Source organism: Erythrolamprus reginae, chromosome 4 (genome assembly GCF_031021105.1).
Source record: "Erythrolamprus reginae isolate rEryReg1 chromosome 4, rEryReg1.hap1, whole genome shotgun sequence".
NCBI lineage: Eukaryota > Metazoa > Chordata > Lepidosauria > Squamata > Dipsadidae > Erythrolamprus > Erythrolamprus reginae.
The window spans coordinates 102,319,001-102,337,145 of NC_091953.1; the positions used below are offsets into that span (position 1 = coordinate 102,319,001).

The window sequence follows — 18,145 nt, forward strand, 5'->3', positions numbered from 1 at the left end:
CTTTCTCTCTCCCTCCTTCCCTCCCTCTATGTCTTTCTCTCTTCTTCCCCCCTCTCTTGCTCTCTCTCTTGCTTGCTTTCTCTCTCTCTCTCTGTCTCTCTTGCTCTCTCTCTCTCTCTGTGCAAGCGGGAGCCCTGACGGTGGCAGCTGGACGTGCTGCTTGTCCTTTGGGGCCCGGCGAGAGGGAGCTCCAAGGTGGAAGCACCGACAGTGGCGGTTGGACATGCTGCTGGACGCCGTACATGCTGGCGCTGCGGGGCTAGCACCTCCGGCCCAGCCAGCGAGCCAGTGCCAGCCCCGCAGCACCAGCATGTACGGTGTCCAGCAGCACGTCCACCACTGTCGGTGCCTCCACCTTGGAGCTCCCTCTCGCCGCCGCCATCCCCCGGCGACTGCCCAGGGCCGCTGCAGCCGGCAGCCTCCCGTTCCCGCTGCCATTGCCCTTCTGTCGGGCCCCAAAGGACAATTGTTGCCGCCCCCGCCAGGAAAGCTCCAGCTGGGCGGGGTGCTGCCAGTGGCTCCGCCCTGGAGCTCTTGCTCGCCGCCGCCATCCTCCCGGCAACTGCCCGGGGTCGCTGCAGCCGACAGCCTCCCGTTCCCGCTGCCATTGTGCGCCCATCGGGCCCGAAAGGACACTTGTTGCTGCCTCCGCTGGGAAGCTCCAGCTGGGCAGGGCGCTGCCGGTGCCTCCACCCTGGAGCTCTTGCTTGCTGCCGCTATCCCCCGGCGACTGCCCAGGGCCGCTGCAGCTGACAGCCTCCCGTTCCCGCTGCCAGTGCCTTCCCGCCGGGCCCCAAAGGACATTTGTTGCCGCCCCCGCCAGGAAAGCTCCGGCTGGGCGTGAAGAATAAACCTCAGCTTCTGGTCTCGGAAGCTGAGCTTCACGGCACACCTGACCATGTCTCGCGGCACACCGGTTGAAAAACACTGCTCTAGAGTTTGTTATAAGGAGTACTGTATTTTTCAGAGTATAAAAAGTGGGTGAAAATTTCAGTGCATCTTATATATCCAACATTGCATCAGCCTGGGGGTTTGCCACACCAGGGGGGAGCAAGTTGGGACGGCAAAAGGCAGCAACGATCCCCGCTGTCTGGAACCGCTGGTTGGCAGTATTCTAGCAGACCAATCCAACCGCCAATCGGCTGCAAAAGCTCCATCATTTCCTGGCTGAGACAGCAATGCAGAGGTGAGATTTAGCTAGTTCGGCCAAATTGGTTGTTAAGGTTGTGTGCCGTTCAGACAACCGGCTGATCCCACCACTGGCTGGCCTGGGCACGCTTTTCATCTACCTGTCTGTTGTGGTTAGCTCTGGCCCAGCTCCTGCCCCAAGGAATGTGCAGGTGGATGTGGGGGAAACATCCACATGCCGCAGGCCTGTTTTGCTCCCGATGGAATCTGCCGACGAAGCCTCCTCTGACCAAGGAAGCGTGAGTGACAGGGAAGAGGGGAGTTTGGCAGACAGCCCAGGAGGAGATCAATCATCTGTATCATCCCTGGATTCTGAACAAGAATTAATCACACATCCACGCATGTGTAGAGTGATACAGAGGAGACAACAACTGAAGGATTATTACAAGAGAAAATGAGGCCACCTGTGGTTGGGTGGGGCTGCTGTAATTAGTGCTACAGATAAAAGTGCAGCTTGGTGTTTTATGGCAGTTTATCTGATTCATTGTTTCGTCAAGATTGTGGTTTTTGTGCTGTTCAAGATTGTGTGTGGACTCTCTGGACTTTGGAATTGGACTCAATTTCCCAGTTATTGGGTGAGCAATTGGATTGCATTTAACCTGTGCCTTGTGTTTTACATTTTCAATTACCAGAAAATCCCTTTGACATTTAAAAAGGAAGCTGTTTCTGTTTTTCTATTTATAAAAACTTTTGGGTTTTCCTTTTATCGTGTGGTGTGTGTCTTCCTGGACTAATTACCCTGTAATTACGGGCGGTTGAAACACGCCGGCAGAACACTGTCCTGCATAAGTTTGTCAAGCAGTTGTGTGAGGCTGCCCTGCTGCCGCTACGGCGCAAATGTGCCCTTCCCAGCCTACGTGGTTGATCTTTCCAAAAGAAATGATTCCACAAGGAGTTGTTGTGCATGTTCATGAGAAAGGATGGACGGACAAAAATGGAATAAGAGTATGGGTTGTTGAAAAAGTGGTCCAAGCGTCCTGGAGGGCTTTTGATAAAACCTGCTTTATTAGTGTTTAACCAGTTTAGAGCACAAAAAAGAGATTTAAAGAAGTGAAGATTGATCTAGCTGTAATACCTGGGGGGGTCTTACCAGCCAGTTGCAACCTCTTGACGTTTCTGTCAACAAACCATTTAAAGTCTATATGTCAGGGGAGTGGAACAAATGGATGGCTGCTGGTAATCATGATCTGAAACCTCCTGGACTAATGAGGAGGCCCACTATCACTCAAGTTTGTGAATGGGTTAAAACATCATGGCACTCAGTGAAGGACTGTCACTGTCATTCAGAAAATAGCATTAGCAATACCTTAGAACGGAATATGGTATCATATATGAAGATAGCGTAGAAAGTGATATCAGTGATTGTGAGCAATTGAGATTCCTATATTCTGACACTGTTGATGAGTTCTTGGGGTTTCCAGAAAATTAGAAGAATGCTTGAACCTTAAAGTCTCTCCTCATTTGTTTATGACAGTGATGATAGTTCTTAATACCATTGTTGACTTTACTTGGTTGAAATATTATTCTGCTATATTTTATTAAATCTATTACTACACCATTTGGTTCAGAATATTTTTTTTCTTGTTTTCCTCTAAAGCTAGGTATGTTTTGTAGTCCGAAAAATACAATAATACCCTGCCAGTCTCTGTAGAGCAAGAAACTTTGCATCTGCCTTCAATTACAGGCTTCTGATGATAGTTTTAGTATAATGCTCTTGAAAGCAAATACAGTGATACCTTGTCTTACAAACTTAATTGGTTCCGGGACGAGGTTCTTAAGGTGAAAGAAAGGTTTGTAAGACGAAACACTGTTTCCCATAGGAATCAATGGAAAAGTGATTAATGTGTGCAAGCCCAAAATTCACCCCTTTTGCCAGCCGAAGTGCCCGTTTTTGTGCTGCTGGGATTTCCCTGAGGCTCCCCTCCATGGGAAAGCCCACCTCCGGACTTCTGTGTTTTTGCGATGCTGCCGGGGAATCCCAGCAGGGGTATCCCAGCATCGCAAAAACGACCGCTTCGCTGGCACATCAGTGAAATCGCAGTATTGCAAAAACACCAAAGTCCTCAAAACCCCACCTCCGGACCTCTGTGTTTTTGCAATGCTGCGATTTCACTGAGGCTCCCCTCACTGGGAAAGCCCACCTCCAGACTTCCGTTGCCAGCGAAGCTCCTGATTTGCACTGCTGGGATTCCCCTGCAGCATCACAAAAACACGGAAGTCCGGAGGTGGGGTTTCCCATGGAGGGGAGCCTCAAGGGAATCCCAGCAGTGCAAAAACGGGCGCTTTGCTGGCAACGGAAGTCCGGAGGCGGGGCATCCCAGGGGCAGCGATGGGTTTGTAAGGTGAAAATAGTTTGTAAGAAGAGGCAAAAAAATCTTAAACCCCGGGTTTGTATCTCAAAAAGTTTGTATGATGAGACGTTTGTAAGACGAGGTATCACTGTATGATTATTTGACAAAGTTCATGCAAATAACAGACTTTCAGGCAAATAGTGAACATTACATTTTTCTTTAAAAAAAATAGAAGAATTTTGTAGTTTGGCATTTAAGAGAGATTTGAGGTGAAATAGCAAATGAACACTTAATTTATTTCAATTTGATGACAGCAAAATTCTACCAAATGTAATATATTAGATATACATTATTTGTTGTTGAAATGGTGCTGCTAATTAATTGTCAAACCTTAGACCATTTCATACTGAAGTCCATTGAAATGGTCATTACAGCATACAATTTAAGTGGTGACACAAGTAATGAAATGAATATTTTTAAATACCGTTGTTAACTATAGGAAGATTTTTGATTTTACATTTTAAAATATTAATTTGGTTTGCTTTAGTAAATTTGGAACAACAGCTGAAAGAGAAGGAAGAAAAAATAAATAAAATCAAAGCTATCGCTATGAAATTGAGGAAAGAACTAGATTCTAGCAGAAAAGAGGTAAGTTGTCAAAAGAAACCTATACCCTTTGATTCAGTTGAAGTGTTGGTAATTACATTACATTACAAATTAACATTTGCATTGCAAATACATTGGTAATGTACAGTAATTTCAATATGTTAAAATTATGTTAATGATTTTAATTCTAATATATTTTCTGAATTGTGAGTCACCCAAAGCAATTTGTTGAGATGGGCGGTATAGAAACTCAGTAAATCAAATAAACAAACAAATGTCATCTTAGCACCATAAGATCAAAAGCAACATGAGAAAATATTATTTTACTGAAAGAGTAGTAGATCCTTGGAACAAACTTCCAGCAGACGTGGTAGATAAATCCACAGTAACTGAATTTAAACATGCCTGGGATAAACATATATCCATCCTAAGATAAAATACAGAAAATAGTATAAGGGCAGACTAGATGGACCATGGGGTCTTTTTCTGCCGTCAGACTTCTATGTTTCTATAAGGTCTGCTTTTATCTTATTTCATTGTTTTTAAAGGATAAATGTTGATCTTGTCGTTTTTAGTTGCTTTGATCACTAAATAACTTCTGTTTCTTAATTTACATACATGTGTGCATTGGATTTCATGGCAAATTTTCAGCTGATAGAATAGAATAGAATTTTTATTGGCCAAGTGTGATTGGGCACACAAGGATTTTGCAGTGAGCACAAAGTAACAGTAGTCTGCATATTCAGTAGAATTTGTTGGGAATATATTTTATCAGTTCTTTATTCTGGCTTCATCAGTACATCTTAAAGACAATTTTAGAATTTCTAAAATAATTAATTACTTTCTTTTTATTTCAAATATTTGTTTCAATCAAAATCAAATCTTTATTATAGTCAAAGACCAAATTGTATTATTGATATAACACATTTAGATATCAAGTTTAATCACAGGAACTTCTACTTAAGCATACAAACTTAATCATACAAACTATTTAAAGTTACAACTGCCAAAACATCTTAGGGACATACTTATACAGGCGAGATTCAAATAGTTTGGTACAATGGTTGGATACGGGAGGTTCCATTCTATAGCATATAATAGATATATCTGCATTTGCGGAGTGATAGAGGTAAAAGACTTTGGCTCACATTATTTAATTGTTGTTTGTGTAAGAGTGTGAGAAACAGGTACCTGGTTCATATATTAAACAAATGGCCCATTAGGAACCCCATATCAAAACCATATACATTATGTGCAGCCAGAATCCGAAAACGAACATTTTCACACAAGATTTCGGAATGAATACCCACACTTAGTTATAGATATTACTTTGGAGGCTTGTTAGCAATTCTATTGGTTATAATTTTAAAACTATGAGTGAGAGTCAGTATTTAATGGGCCAAATATAAAATAGAATAGAATTCTTTATTGGCCAAGTGTGATTGGACACACAAGGAATTTGTCTTGGCGCATATGCTCTCGGTGTACATAAAAGAAAATATAGATTTGTCAAGAAACATGTGGTACAACACTTAATTATTGTCATAGGGGTCAATCTTAGGATAAAAAAATCTTAGGATAATCTTAGGATTTAAAAAAAATCTTAGGATACAAGCAACAAGTTACAAAATATATTCATTGAATAGAACATTCTTGTATGTTGGGTTTTCTCTAAGCTGTGAAAATGCTCCTGTAGAATTGGAGAGTCTTTGAAAGACTGCAGAAGTCTGGGGGATATTTAAAAGAAAAGGCAGATCAATGAAAAATGCATCCTTCTGTTTAGTAAAGATCATCTTTCCCACCATGATAAACATTTTTTTCTGCCTGTAGGTACAGTCGCTTAGAGAAGAGCGGGAATTAATAAAATCAGAAAAAGAGCAACTCTCTTCTTCGATGGCAGACATCATTCAGGGAGCTGAGAGCTATAAGGTAAAGCATCTTCATCTTTGCCGGGTGTATTTCAGGAAGAGGCAGCTGTTTTGGTCCAGTGTGTGCAAGTAGAATTTTGAGAACATATTAAAAGCCTCACCAAAAAGCTGTCCTGGTGTGATACAATCACATACCAAGCATCCATTGATTAGGGAAAAATACATAGAGCTCCCCCCCCAAATGCTATTTCTTCCTACTTTTTCTGAACCCAGAAGTCATTGAGCAACGATCACTCAGTCTTCCATTCTGAAGCAATGCCAAAGAGGAAAGTATACAATCGGAGGCATTTGTAGCAATATATATGATGCTGAAGCTGGTGTTTTTCTGTGAAGCCTGCTAACGTTCCAGCAATATGGTTTTCACACAAGATTACAGAAAATAAAATGTAGACTTATTTCCATGGGGGTAAAAAGTCAATTTGTCTAACATGGTGAAGGGGTGAAGAAAAAGATGCATCTCCCTTGTACATGTGTAATGTCCTGTGGACCGATATCTGTTTCAACAATGTTTTAAATTACATGTGCTTTCCAAGAATCTTCTATTAGAATATGACAAGCAAGTAGAACTACTGGATTTTCAAAAGACTCGAGCTCGTAATTTTGAACATCAGATTGATGACCTGACCAAACAGTTGGAGAATTCAGTTCAGCAGGTATCTTTTTAGTATTTATTTATTTAATTTATTTATTGGATTTGTATGCCGCCCCTCTCCGTAGACTCGTTACATATTTACATATGTCATTAAAAAATTGCTATTAGCATTTGCAAAGCAAAGGGTAAAACGAAAAAGGAAGGAATGGAGAGAGGAATTGGGAAAACAGACTGCTGTTTTAAGGCTGCAATGTAAGAACAACCTTTGACAATAGTCTTCTGATATTTTAGTTCTGCTGTGTATTGTCAGTAGTGAGTAGCCAAATGTCTGAGGAAAGCTTATTAAAGTGCTGCTTTTGACTGTTCTCATTTTTGTTTTTAAAGATAATTTTCCATTCTGCCAATAATATATTTAATACTTTTCATCTTTCCCGGGCAGGCAGTCTTTTTGACAGAATAACAGGAAAGCAGGGAGAAAGAGAAAGGAAGGGACCAGGGTCTTTACACACTTTTTGCTCTGATGTTGTTCTGTCGGGCTCTCTGGTAGAATCCTCCTGAAAATTCACAGATACAAATGTCAGACACACACACACGTTTGAAAATTCAAAACAATGTTCTTTATACTGAAAATCCATATAGACTAAGCTCTCTTTTTGTATAGCAAAGAGCACTCGTCTCCAAACAAACTGGTAATTTGCACAAGTCCCTTATCAGTTCTGATATACTTAGCTTGCAGCTGTGAGGCAATTCACAGTCCTTCTTCTTTCACAAAGTGAAACACACTTTGCTCTGGCTTAGTTTCAAAGCGGGGGAAAAATCAGTAAACAAAGGTCAAAGTCAGTAAGACAGGCACGAAACACAATGATCAGATAATCTTCCACAATAGCCAAACCCACAGGCTGCTATTTATAGCAGTCTCACTAATTACCACAGCCCCACCCAACCACAGGTGGCCTCATTTTCTTTGATAAAAATCTCTCAGTTGTTGCTGCCTATGCATCGCTCTCCGCATGCATGGCTGTATCATTAACTCTTGTTCCGAATCCAAGGAGGAGCTAGATAATTGATCTCCTGAGCTGTCTGCCCCACTCTCCTCCTCCCTGTCACTCATGTCTTCTTGGTCAGAGGAGCCTTCATCAGCAGATTCCACTGGGAGCACAACAGGCCTGCGGCATGTGGATGTCTCCCCCACATCCACAGTCCTTGGGGCAGAAGCTGGGCCAGAGCTAACCACAACATGATGTATACAATGTTGATTTTATGCTTTCTCTGCTCTTGATAGGAAATTAATAAGAAACTTACCTCTTGCTTCAGGCAGTGCAAATATTTAAATGATAGCTTGTTAAAAGCTCCCATGTACAGAATGGAAGAACAGTTTGCCATCATAATTGTATTACTTCCTTATTTTAGCAAGAACATTGGCATTCTGCAAATGAAGACCTCTTGACTCGTGTTGAGACTCTTCAGACTAATGTCAAGCTGCTGGAAACCCAACTGCTAGAAATCCAGAAAGCCAAAGCAAAAGTTGAGAAGGAACTTGAAGCTGAAAAGCTTCTAAAAGAACAAAAAATAAAGGTAAACGGTGCAATCATAAAAGCAGAAAATAAAACAATTACTTCAATTATTTGAATTTAGAGCACAAACTATTGTTGCAGGACCATGCTAATTCTGCCAGAGAAGCGGAAGAATTTCAAACATTACTGCAGAAAGAAAAAAAGCATCTTCAGAAGGTTTTGGAAGAGCTAGAACTGGCAAAGAAGGTAGATGAGTGGTTTGCTTATTTTCTTTGTCATACTTCTAGTTATCTAGTCATCTATTGACATTGTTTTTTGGTTTTTTTTTAATATTTTTATTAAATTTTTATTACAACAAACAAACAAAATTCTTAAAGTAAAAATGCCCAACACCAATAAACCCCTCCACCATTTAGGGGGTTAAATTATTTACAATAAATTTCAATTTCTTCCTTGGCTCCGGTTTACATTTCTTTACATACAAAAAGTGATTGGAATTTATTTTTCACATTGTCGTCATAAACTCTACTTAAGATATAATTTTTCATCTTATTCCATCGTGCCATCAGCTTCTCCAATTTATTTTCATCAAAGTTATTTAATCTTATTTCCATAATTTCGAAGTGGATGTGGTCCACCATATACCAGTACCAATTCTGGATTGTCCATTTATTGCTATCCTTCCACCCTAATACCACTACTGCTTGAGCGCTTTCCAAAGCTGCTGTTTTGATTTCTTTAAATTCTTGTAATTCCCCATATTTAACTAGTGTTGCTAATTCTTTGGTGATTATCCAATTAATGTTTAGCATATTGTTAATTTCATTCTGAACTTCCTTCCAAAATTTTTGAACTTCAACGCATTCCCAGAGCATATGCATAAAAACTCCTTTTATTTGGCAACCATGCCAGCAATTTCCTTTTCCTTTCCTCTGGAAGTGTGCTAGTTTTACTGGCGTAAAGTACCATTTATGTAAAATTTTCCTTCTCATCTCTCTAAATCTATTGACATTGTTTGGTTTCAGAATCCTAACTTTTATTTGAATAATAGCATGTTAATTTAGGATATGAGAGAAATAGCTAATGACTTCTAGACAAGGAATAACATTAAAATCACATGATGCTGAATGTTTTAATATACAGGATGCTCATAATAGTACATTGATGGATATGGAAATAGCTGATTATGAACGTCTTGTAAAAGAACTTAATCAAAACATTGCCGACAAAAGTAGCAGAATTGAAACTCTCGAGCAAGAAATTACAATACAAAAACAGAAGAAGGAGGTTCTACTGGAAGAAATCAGTAAGCAGCTTTTTAAAATTTAAGCTTCCCTTTCTGCTTATAGAAGGATAAATATCAGTTCAAGAAAGCTTTGAATTCTGATTCAAAGTAATGTGCTATAAAACTGGCATATTTTAATACAGTGCAACTCAGTAACCTGTTAACAGACAGGAATATATGTTCCCAGAATTAATTTTGTTGCAATGGTTAATATTGTCTAATCAGTTAAATGCTTATTAAACAAGCTCTAACAAGCATGTTGTTAAGAGTTAAAACAGATCATTAAATATACATATATATTTTTGGCAAACTTTTATCCAATGATGTGACCTGCTGTTGTAAACTTTATTTATTTATTTATTTATTTATTTATTAGATTTGTATGCCACCCCTCTCCGTAGACTCGGGGCGGCTAACAACAGTAAAAAGACAATATGAACAAATCTAATATTAAAAGTAATGTTTAAAAAAACCCAATTTAAGAAACCAATCATACATACAGACATACCATGCATAAATTTTATAAGCCTAGGGCGAAGGGAATATCTCAGTTCCCCCATGCCTGATGACAGAGGTGAGTTTTAAGGAGCTTACGAAAGGAAAGGAGGGTGAGGGCAACTCTGATATCTGGGAGGAGTTGGTTCCAGAGGGTCGGGGCCGCCACAGAGAAGGCTCTTCCCCTGGGTCCCGCCAAACGGCATTGTTTAGTTGACGGGACCCGGAGAAGGCCAACTCTGTGGGACCTAACTGGTCGCTGGGATAAAAAAAGTACAAGAAAATATTTTTTCAATAAAAGGTAAACTTTATTATAAGTAGAATTTGCATAAAGTCCTAAGTAGGAAAATCATGTTTCATTAAATTTCAGCTGTTTTTCTAAACAAGTCAATAACAAGGATTACTTTGTTCCTTAGAATCCTTACAGAACTCTGTACAGGACTATGAGGAAAAGAATGGCAAGCTCAAGCAATTACTGGTAAAAACAAAAAAAGAGTTGGCAGACTCAAAGCAAGCAGTAAGTTTGTGTTTTCCACTATGAATTTGGCTTTACTCCCTTCTGACAACAGTATATAATGTTTTCATGGTATTATTATGAATATTTTTTTATTCCAGGAAAATGAACTTTTAAGATTTCAAGCATCTCTCAAGGGAGAACTAGAAGCCAGTCAGCAACATTTGGAAGATTATAAGGCAAGATCCTCTCCCCCCCCCCCCCAAATCCCCTTTCAGACTAGTAAAAAGGAGTATTCATATCAATATTGCATCCAATGTCTGCTTGGAATGTGTGTATCATAATTTCACTCCTCTTTCAACTCATTGAATAAATTTGAACTGTATGTTCATTTCACCACCAGTAATACTGCAGATATTGTACTGGCTATAAAATTTATTTTTATTCTGGGAACTGAAACTCAGATATCCAGGGCAATTTCCCCACAGTTTGCTAGAGATAAATTCCCCCAAATATAAGGAGCAGTAGGCCTTTCACAGAGGATCCCTGAACTGGGCCTGGATGAATGAGGTGGTTCGTGAATTACACAGGAATTCCTTTCCAAGGTTTTTGCGTATTTTGAATCCTGGGCTGCCTGCATATAGAATCCTGGGCTGCATGCATGTAGAAGCATGCATGTACAATAGTCCCTCACCTATCGCTGGTGTTATGTTCCAGACCTGGCCGCGATAGGTGAAATCCGCGATGGGGAATTTATCGAGTGATAGTACTTATTTAAGTATTTATATTGTAATTGTTTGGTAAGTTTTCATTGTTTTAAGTGTTTATAAACCCTTCCCACACAGTATTTATTTTAGATACAGTATTTAAATACAGTATTTACAATTTTAGATATATATATATGTTTTAAAAACCTGCCGATCGAGTTCGGCGGGCTGTTTAAATCTGCCTATCGACTTCCTCAGAACCCCGCGATGAAGTGAAGCCGCAGTAGGTGAAGCGCGGTATAGCGAGGGACTACTGTACACCATTTTGTACATGCATCATTATGAATAGCCTCCATTTTATGGAGCAGCAGCTGCCAATTTTGCATCCCTTTGTGATGTACATGTCAAGATCGACATCATTTTGGGACTTTCCCTATGCTGTATAGGAAGAGTGACCTCTTGGTCATTTCCTCTGTCAATTTGATTCACTTACTTGGAGGCAGCACTTCATGACTTTGCCAATCTTGAGTTTTGTTCAATTAAACTCATTTTATTTTATTTATTTTATTTATTTATTTATTTGATTTTTATGCCGCCCTTCTCCTTAGACTCAGGGCGGCTTGCAACATGTTGCCACAATTGTGTGTCACGAGATATTTTTCATAAAATGCACAGTACATAAAATTGATTAATTAATTAATAAATTAGCTTACAATTCAAAACAGTAAATATGGCCTCAGTTGAGTATTGGCCTTAAAATCAGAGTGAATGAGAACTATTATTATTATTATTATTATTATTATTATTATTATTATTATTATTATTTATTAGATTTGTATGCCGCCCATCTCCGTAGACTCAGGGCGGCTCACAACAATAACAAAGACAATGTAAGAACAAATCTAATAATTTAAAAACACTAAAAAACCCATTATTAAAATTATTGTACTGAAATACATTGCAGATTCAGCTGTCTGAACTAACTTGCGAAAGTCACAAAATCCAGGAACATCTGCGGGCTTCTCTAGAGCAACACCAGCGGTCTTCGAGTACTTATCAGCAGAAAGTAGCTGCTCTCCAAGAAGAATGTAATGCAGCAAAGGTATTTCAAGCCAACTTAGTTGCCTCTTAACAATTCCTCAGAGAACAATTCAGTGGACAGCTTAGAAAGTAAGGGAGATGTCCTCAGTGGAGATGTGCTGTTACATAGACCAATGGGACTGAGGGCAGTAAATCCAGAGCATTCGGATCACATTCAGAAGGTGCTTATGCAGAGGCCTCCTGATTCCCTAATGAGGGAGAAGGCACAGCACACTTAGACCTGCAAGGTTCTGTTGATACGGCTGACCCTCGACTTAACAGCAATTGATGTAGTGCCATGATGGTAAAGCTGTGGCACATGGAGCCCTCTCTTTAGGCATGTGAGCCCTTGACCAGCTTAACTCCACTGTGCATGTGCAATTGCCTCCCACCGGGCAGCTGATTTTCAGTTACATAAGCTCATGCTTTCTCCTCACTTCCTGCCACCCGTGTCTTCCCAGATCTCAGGAGATTCCACCCCAGTGCTAATTGGACACGCTAGGCTTCCCCCCACAACTGTATTTGGGGGTGGGATGCTTCCCCCCCCTCCCAGCTCCATTTGGAGAAAGAGACTTTTTCACCCCTCCCACCTCCATTTTTGGAAAGAGGGTTTCTCCCCTCCCAGCTCTGTTCGAAGGGAGGTTCACAAATCTGGATTCCATGGAAGAGCTGCAATGTGTTTCCATTTTTTTGTCCACCCCCTGTATGTTGGCCTCAATTATGGTCATAAGTCATGGGTGACGTGTAATAGCTAATCTCAGTAAAAGTAGCTTTGACCTCCTTATAGATATTCTAGGTCCTGGTTTTGAAGGCCCCAGAAATAGATGCCACAAGGGCAGCTTTAAGGAGTGTATATTAAAAGGCAGTAGAAGAGCTCAAACATGGTCAGCATGATATATTGTTTTCTTGAAGAAACATTATTCATCATCTGTGCCTGTCATGACTAGACTGATTGATGCACTATTTATCCCTTACATCCACTATTATAGGTGTTCGGTATATTTTCCTACATATCACAATTCTCCAAAGACTGATTGACTTTAATTTGATTGTAAGGCACTTAAACAAAGTATGGTATTGTAAAAAGCCCTGTGTGTATATGTTTTGAGCAGAAATTACTAAGGTTTGATTCGTAAGACTTTATTAAAGGGTAGCTTATAAATATTCACCTTAAAAATGTCTTTTATATGTTCACCTTTTGTTGGGAATGTTTTAAAAAGAGACAATTTACATTTTCAGTAATTGCTTTGTACTTGATATTAATAGTTGGACAAATGGAGACTGTATCTACCCAAGACTATTTTGGAAAGCAGATGGAAAATATGCTAAAATATTTGTACTATGGGAGACCTGGTTTTTTTTCCAAATAGAATTTTTATTTTTCTCTAACATAGAATTTAAAAAAACGATACATAAGTACAAAAGCTAAAACCTTGCTTAAAATAAAACCTGTATAAAATTTTTCTTTTTCTATTGATCATTCAATGGAGGCTTATTTTCTTCCGTTAAAAAGACCTGTTTGAATAATTTGTGGAGTGCAGTAAGATAAAAGATAGATACACTGTTTATGCCATAGTGCTCTTGTGAGAAATGTGCAATTTCCAATCTTGTTTGCTTTGGCAAAATTGAATGACTCAGAATGTAATTATAACTAGGCTTTTGATGGATATAGCTTTAGAAAGGGACTGCTTTACGTCTTGATGTGTCACATCAAAACCAGAACTTCTAAAATTGTTGTGTTAACTTGCATAGTAATTGTCCTATGAAGCATCTGGGTATAGTTTGGTTACAAATAACATTGTACTTATCTATCATTTTTGGTGTATGGGGAAGGTGTGAAATAATATTGGTATTTGTTTTTGGGGAAAAAAAGTCTACTAGTCCAATAAAAGTAGGCATATATTCATTACATTCAAACAGTTTATTTTATGGAGGTGGAGAAAGAGAAATAATTAACTAGTTAATAAGTGGTTACTTAGCTATTTATATAGAAAATATAGGTTGTTATTGACTTATGATGGCAATGGGAACTGGAATTTCTGTTACTAAGTGATGCAGTCATAAAGCAGTGAGTCAAGGAGGATGGACAGAGCTTACGGTCAGGGAGAAAGCAAGGGAGATGCATGAGAAGCACAGTGAAGGTCAACAAGGATGTGAGTGGGTGTGTGGCAGGTGCAATTCAGGTCAGGCAGGTAGCATTGGGGGAAGTGCCAACTCAGAGACGCTGGCAATATTTCCTGCTGGCTTTCCCATTGCCTTTTTGGTTGGTAATCAGAGTGCTGCAGCCAATCATAAGTAGGATCCAATTGCCAAGCAGCCAGATAATGATCAGGTGATCTTGGAGTTGCTGATATGGGCAGATCCTTAAAGATGAATCATAGCCACCATTTGTTCAGCACCATTATAGCTTTGAATGGACACTGAACAAGTGATCATAGATCAAGGATTACCTGTACAGTGATACCTTGTCTTACAAACTTAATTGGTTCCAGGACAAGGTTCGTAAGGTGAAATGTTTGTAAGACGAAATAATGTTTCCCACAGGAATCAATGGAAAAGCGATTAATGCGTGCAAGCCCAAAATTCACCTCTTTTGCCAGCCGAAGCGCCTGTTTTCGCACTAGTGGGATTCCCCTGAGGCTCCCCTCCATGGGAAACTCCACCTCCAAACTTCAGTGTTTTTGCGATGCTGCAGGGGAATTCCAGCAGGGGAATCCCAGCATTGCAAAAAGGGGCACTTTGCTGGCAACGGAAGTCCGGAGACAGGGCATCCCGGCGCCAGCGGCGGGTTCATAAGGTGAAAATAGTTCGGAAGAAGAGGCAAAAAAATCTTAAACCCCGGGTTCATATCTCGAAAAGTTTGTGTGACGAGGGGTTCGTAAGACGAGGTATCACTGTAGTTAGTTTCATTTTATCATGTGTCTCATTGCAGGAAGAACATTCTGCTGTAACCTCTGAATTTGAAAACTACAAAGTCCGTGTTCATAATGTATTAAAACAAAAGACTAAGTCTTCACAATCTGAAACTGATGTATCCAAACAAGAAAGGTAAGATTTACACGAAATGGATTGAATTTTGCTTTGAATTTTTAGTTCGTGCCTCAAGAATCTTTGAAATAGAATCTTTGAAATAGAAGAGTAATCATCTGGAATCCACTGTTTTTTTATAAAGTCTGGATAATTTCTGTTCTGGTTTTTTAAACTGAGAATATTTAATCTGTTGGCTATTTTTACCTTTAAAATTGACTGAATGAGTTAATATGCTAAAGAACTGGTTAGTTCTTCCTCGTGTTCTCTTTTCAAGACAGGAATATAAAAGAAAATTTACAGGCTGTTTACAATTTCTTTTCCTTTCTATTCTGTGAAAATCTCACAACTAAAGCCACATCTAAAAAACCAACATAAAGCAGTCCTAACAATTGACCTAACTGTATTTTATGTGGGATATTTCATTCAGATCCTACATACTGTTTTTCAAGAAAACGTAAAAGCTACAATTCAGTTTATACCTATAAGTTCATCTAATATCCATATAACTGGACAGCAATGCATTAGGTTTCAAAGGATTCACTTGTCTGAGAGGTGAGACTCCATAAAAATCCCCATTACCTAAATCAGTTTTCTCAACCTTAGCAACTTTAAGATATGTGGACTTGAACTCCCAGAATTCCCCAGGTAACATGCCATGAGAAACATTGATCTAAATGTTCTCCAGAATAATAACAGCAGAAAGTTTCATTCCATGTACATTTCATGGAGTATGCATTTTTGTGAATATGTTTTAGAAAACTCAAATCCATTTTTTATTTCTGTTACTATTATTTTACAATTCTGTTATGCAATGATACTAATCACACCACATTGATCCCATGATAATATTCAATAAAATACAGAATAAGCTGTTTTAGAGGCCTGAAAATAAACAAATAAATAATATTGAATGTATATGCCACCAGGCTCCCAATTATCTGGGAATGAATAAAATACCTTGAAACATTTAATGTGCAACACTTACACATTTTATTATTATTATTATTATTATTATTATTATTATTATTATTATTATTATTATTATTATTATTATCATCATCATTGCTTACAGCAATGATAAAAACTATATAATGACAAATCTAATAGTTAGAATCTAAAATAACAAAAATACCTTTAAAAAGTCTAAAAAACAAGAAACCCCAATATATATAAACAAAAAACAAAAAAAACATACATACAGTCATATACACAAAGAACTACATAGGCAGGGGGAGATGTTTCAGTTCCCCCACGCCTGACGACAGAGGTAGGTTTTAAGGAGTTTACGAAAGGCAAGGAGGGTGGGGGCAATTCTAATCTCTGGAGGGAGCTGATTCCAGAGGGTCGGAGCCACCACAGAGAAGGCTCTTTCTCCGGGTCCCGCCAAACGACATTGTTTAGTTGACGGGACCCGGAGGAGACCAACTCTGTGGAACCTGACCGGTCGCTGGGATTCGTGCGGCAGAAGGTAAATGTGAAAGTGTTGCACAAAATGACCCTGTTCAAAATTGTTCAAATTGCTCATCTCCATGTTAATAACTTGTAACTTTTAAAGAAACGAGTTATACATTTTCTGTTTTGTGAACTTTTCTTTCTTTCAGAGAGCATATGGAAAAAGTCATAGAACAACTGAAGATTAAATTGCAAGAGACACAACATAATTTACAAACGAATATGGTAGACCTTCAAACTTTGCAATCCGAACATGACGCATTGCTGGACAGGCACAATAAGATTCTTCAAGAGACCGTAGCAAAGGAAGCAGAACTCCGAGAAAAGTAAGTTTCTTTAGCATATTTCTTTACTGTTGGCTTATTTTCCTCATTAATAATCTTTAGATCTAAAAATCAATATGCGTGTAATAGTGTATCTTTTAATAAAGTAATCTGTTTATAGAAACGGTCAGCAATTCTACAATTCTTCCTCTTAGTATCAGGTAATTGTTACATTTTCTAATATTGAAACTTGGGTGGGTGGGATATTTTACAGACTTTGCAGAATGCAATCTGAAAACATGGTAATAAAGTCAGAACATACACAGACTGTGAGTCAGCTGACAGCCCAAAATGAAGCTCTTCGGAATAGTTTCCGGGATCAAGTCAGACATCTGCAGGAGGAGCACAGAAAGACAGTGGAAACATTACAACAACAGCTGTCTAAAGTTGAAACCCAGCTTTTTCAACTCCAAAGTGAACCAAGCACCAAACGTAAGCAGTGATCCATTTTTCATTGAAGGGGCTACCTAATCCACTATGCCTAAATTTCAACAAATGATTTTAAGGCGAAATTTATTTTTTGTCACTAAATCAAGTGACGTATTATGTTCTGGGAAGATTCAGCTGAAGACAGTTTAGAAACATAGAAACATAGAAGTCTGACGGCAGAAAAGGACCTCCTGGTCCATCTAGTCTGCCCTTATACTATTTTCTGTATTTTATCTTAGGATGGATATATGTTTATCCCAGGCATGTTTAAATTCAGTTACTGTGGATTTATCTACCACGTCTGCTGGAAGTTTGTTCCAAGGATCTACTACTCTTTCAGTAAAATAATATTTTCTCATGTTGCTTTTGATCTTTCCCCCAACTAACTTCAGATTGTGTCCCCTTGTTCTTGTGTTCACTTTCCCATTAAAAACACTTCCTTCCTGGACCTTATTTAACTCTTTAACATATTTAAATGTTTCGATCATGTCCCCCCTTTTCCTTCTGTCCTCCCGACTATACAGATTGAGTTCATGAAGTCTTTCCTGATATGTTTTATGCTTAAGACCTTCCACCATTCTTGTAGCCCGTCTTTGGACCCGTTCAATTTTGTCAATATCTTTTTGTAGGTGAGGTCTCCAGAACTGAACACAGTATTCCAAATGTGGTCTCACCAGCATTCTATACAGCGGGATCATAATCTCCCTCTTCCTGCTTGTTATACCTCTAGCTATGCAGCCAAGCATCCTACTTGCTTTCCCTACCGCCTGA

The 18,145-nt window shown here is 39.1% G+C and overlaps 1 protein-coding gene across 1 annotated transcript in view; it reads left to right on the plus strand.

Moving 5' to 3' along the window:
- Positions 1-18,145, plus strand: part of GCC2 (GRIP and coiled-coil domain containing 2) — a 44,649-nt gene that overhangs the window by 17,073 nt on the left and 9,431 nt on the right. Inside the window, exons 8-19 of the mRNA XM_070751079.1 lie at positions 4,027-4,127; positions 5,916-6,014; positions 6,547-6,666; positions 8,016-8,180; positions 8,261-8,365; positions 9,263-9,425; positions 10,316-10,416; positions 10,515-10,592; positions 12,025-12,162; positions 15,073-15,188; positions 16,772-16,948; positions 17,160-17,377. Coding sequence (XP_070607180.1) covers positions 4,027-4,127; positions 5,916-6,014; positions 6,547-6,666; positions 8,016-8,180; positions 8,261-8,365; positions 9,263-9,425; positions 10,316-10,416; positions 10,515-10,592; positions 12,025-12,162; positions 15,073-15,188; positions 16,772-16,948; positions 17,160-17,377 — 1,581 coding nt within the window. The remainder of the gene's footprint in view (positions 1-4,026; positions 4,128-5,915; positions 6,015-6,546; positions 6,667-8,015; positions 8,181-8,260; positions 8,366-9,262; positions 9,426-10,315; positions 10,417-10,514; positions 10,593-12,024; positions 12,163-15,072; positions 15,189-16,771; positions 16,949-17,159; positions 17,378-18,145) is intronic.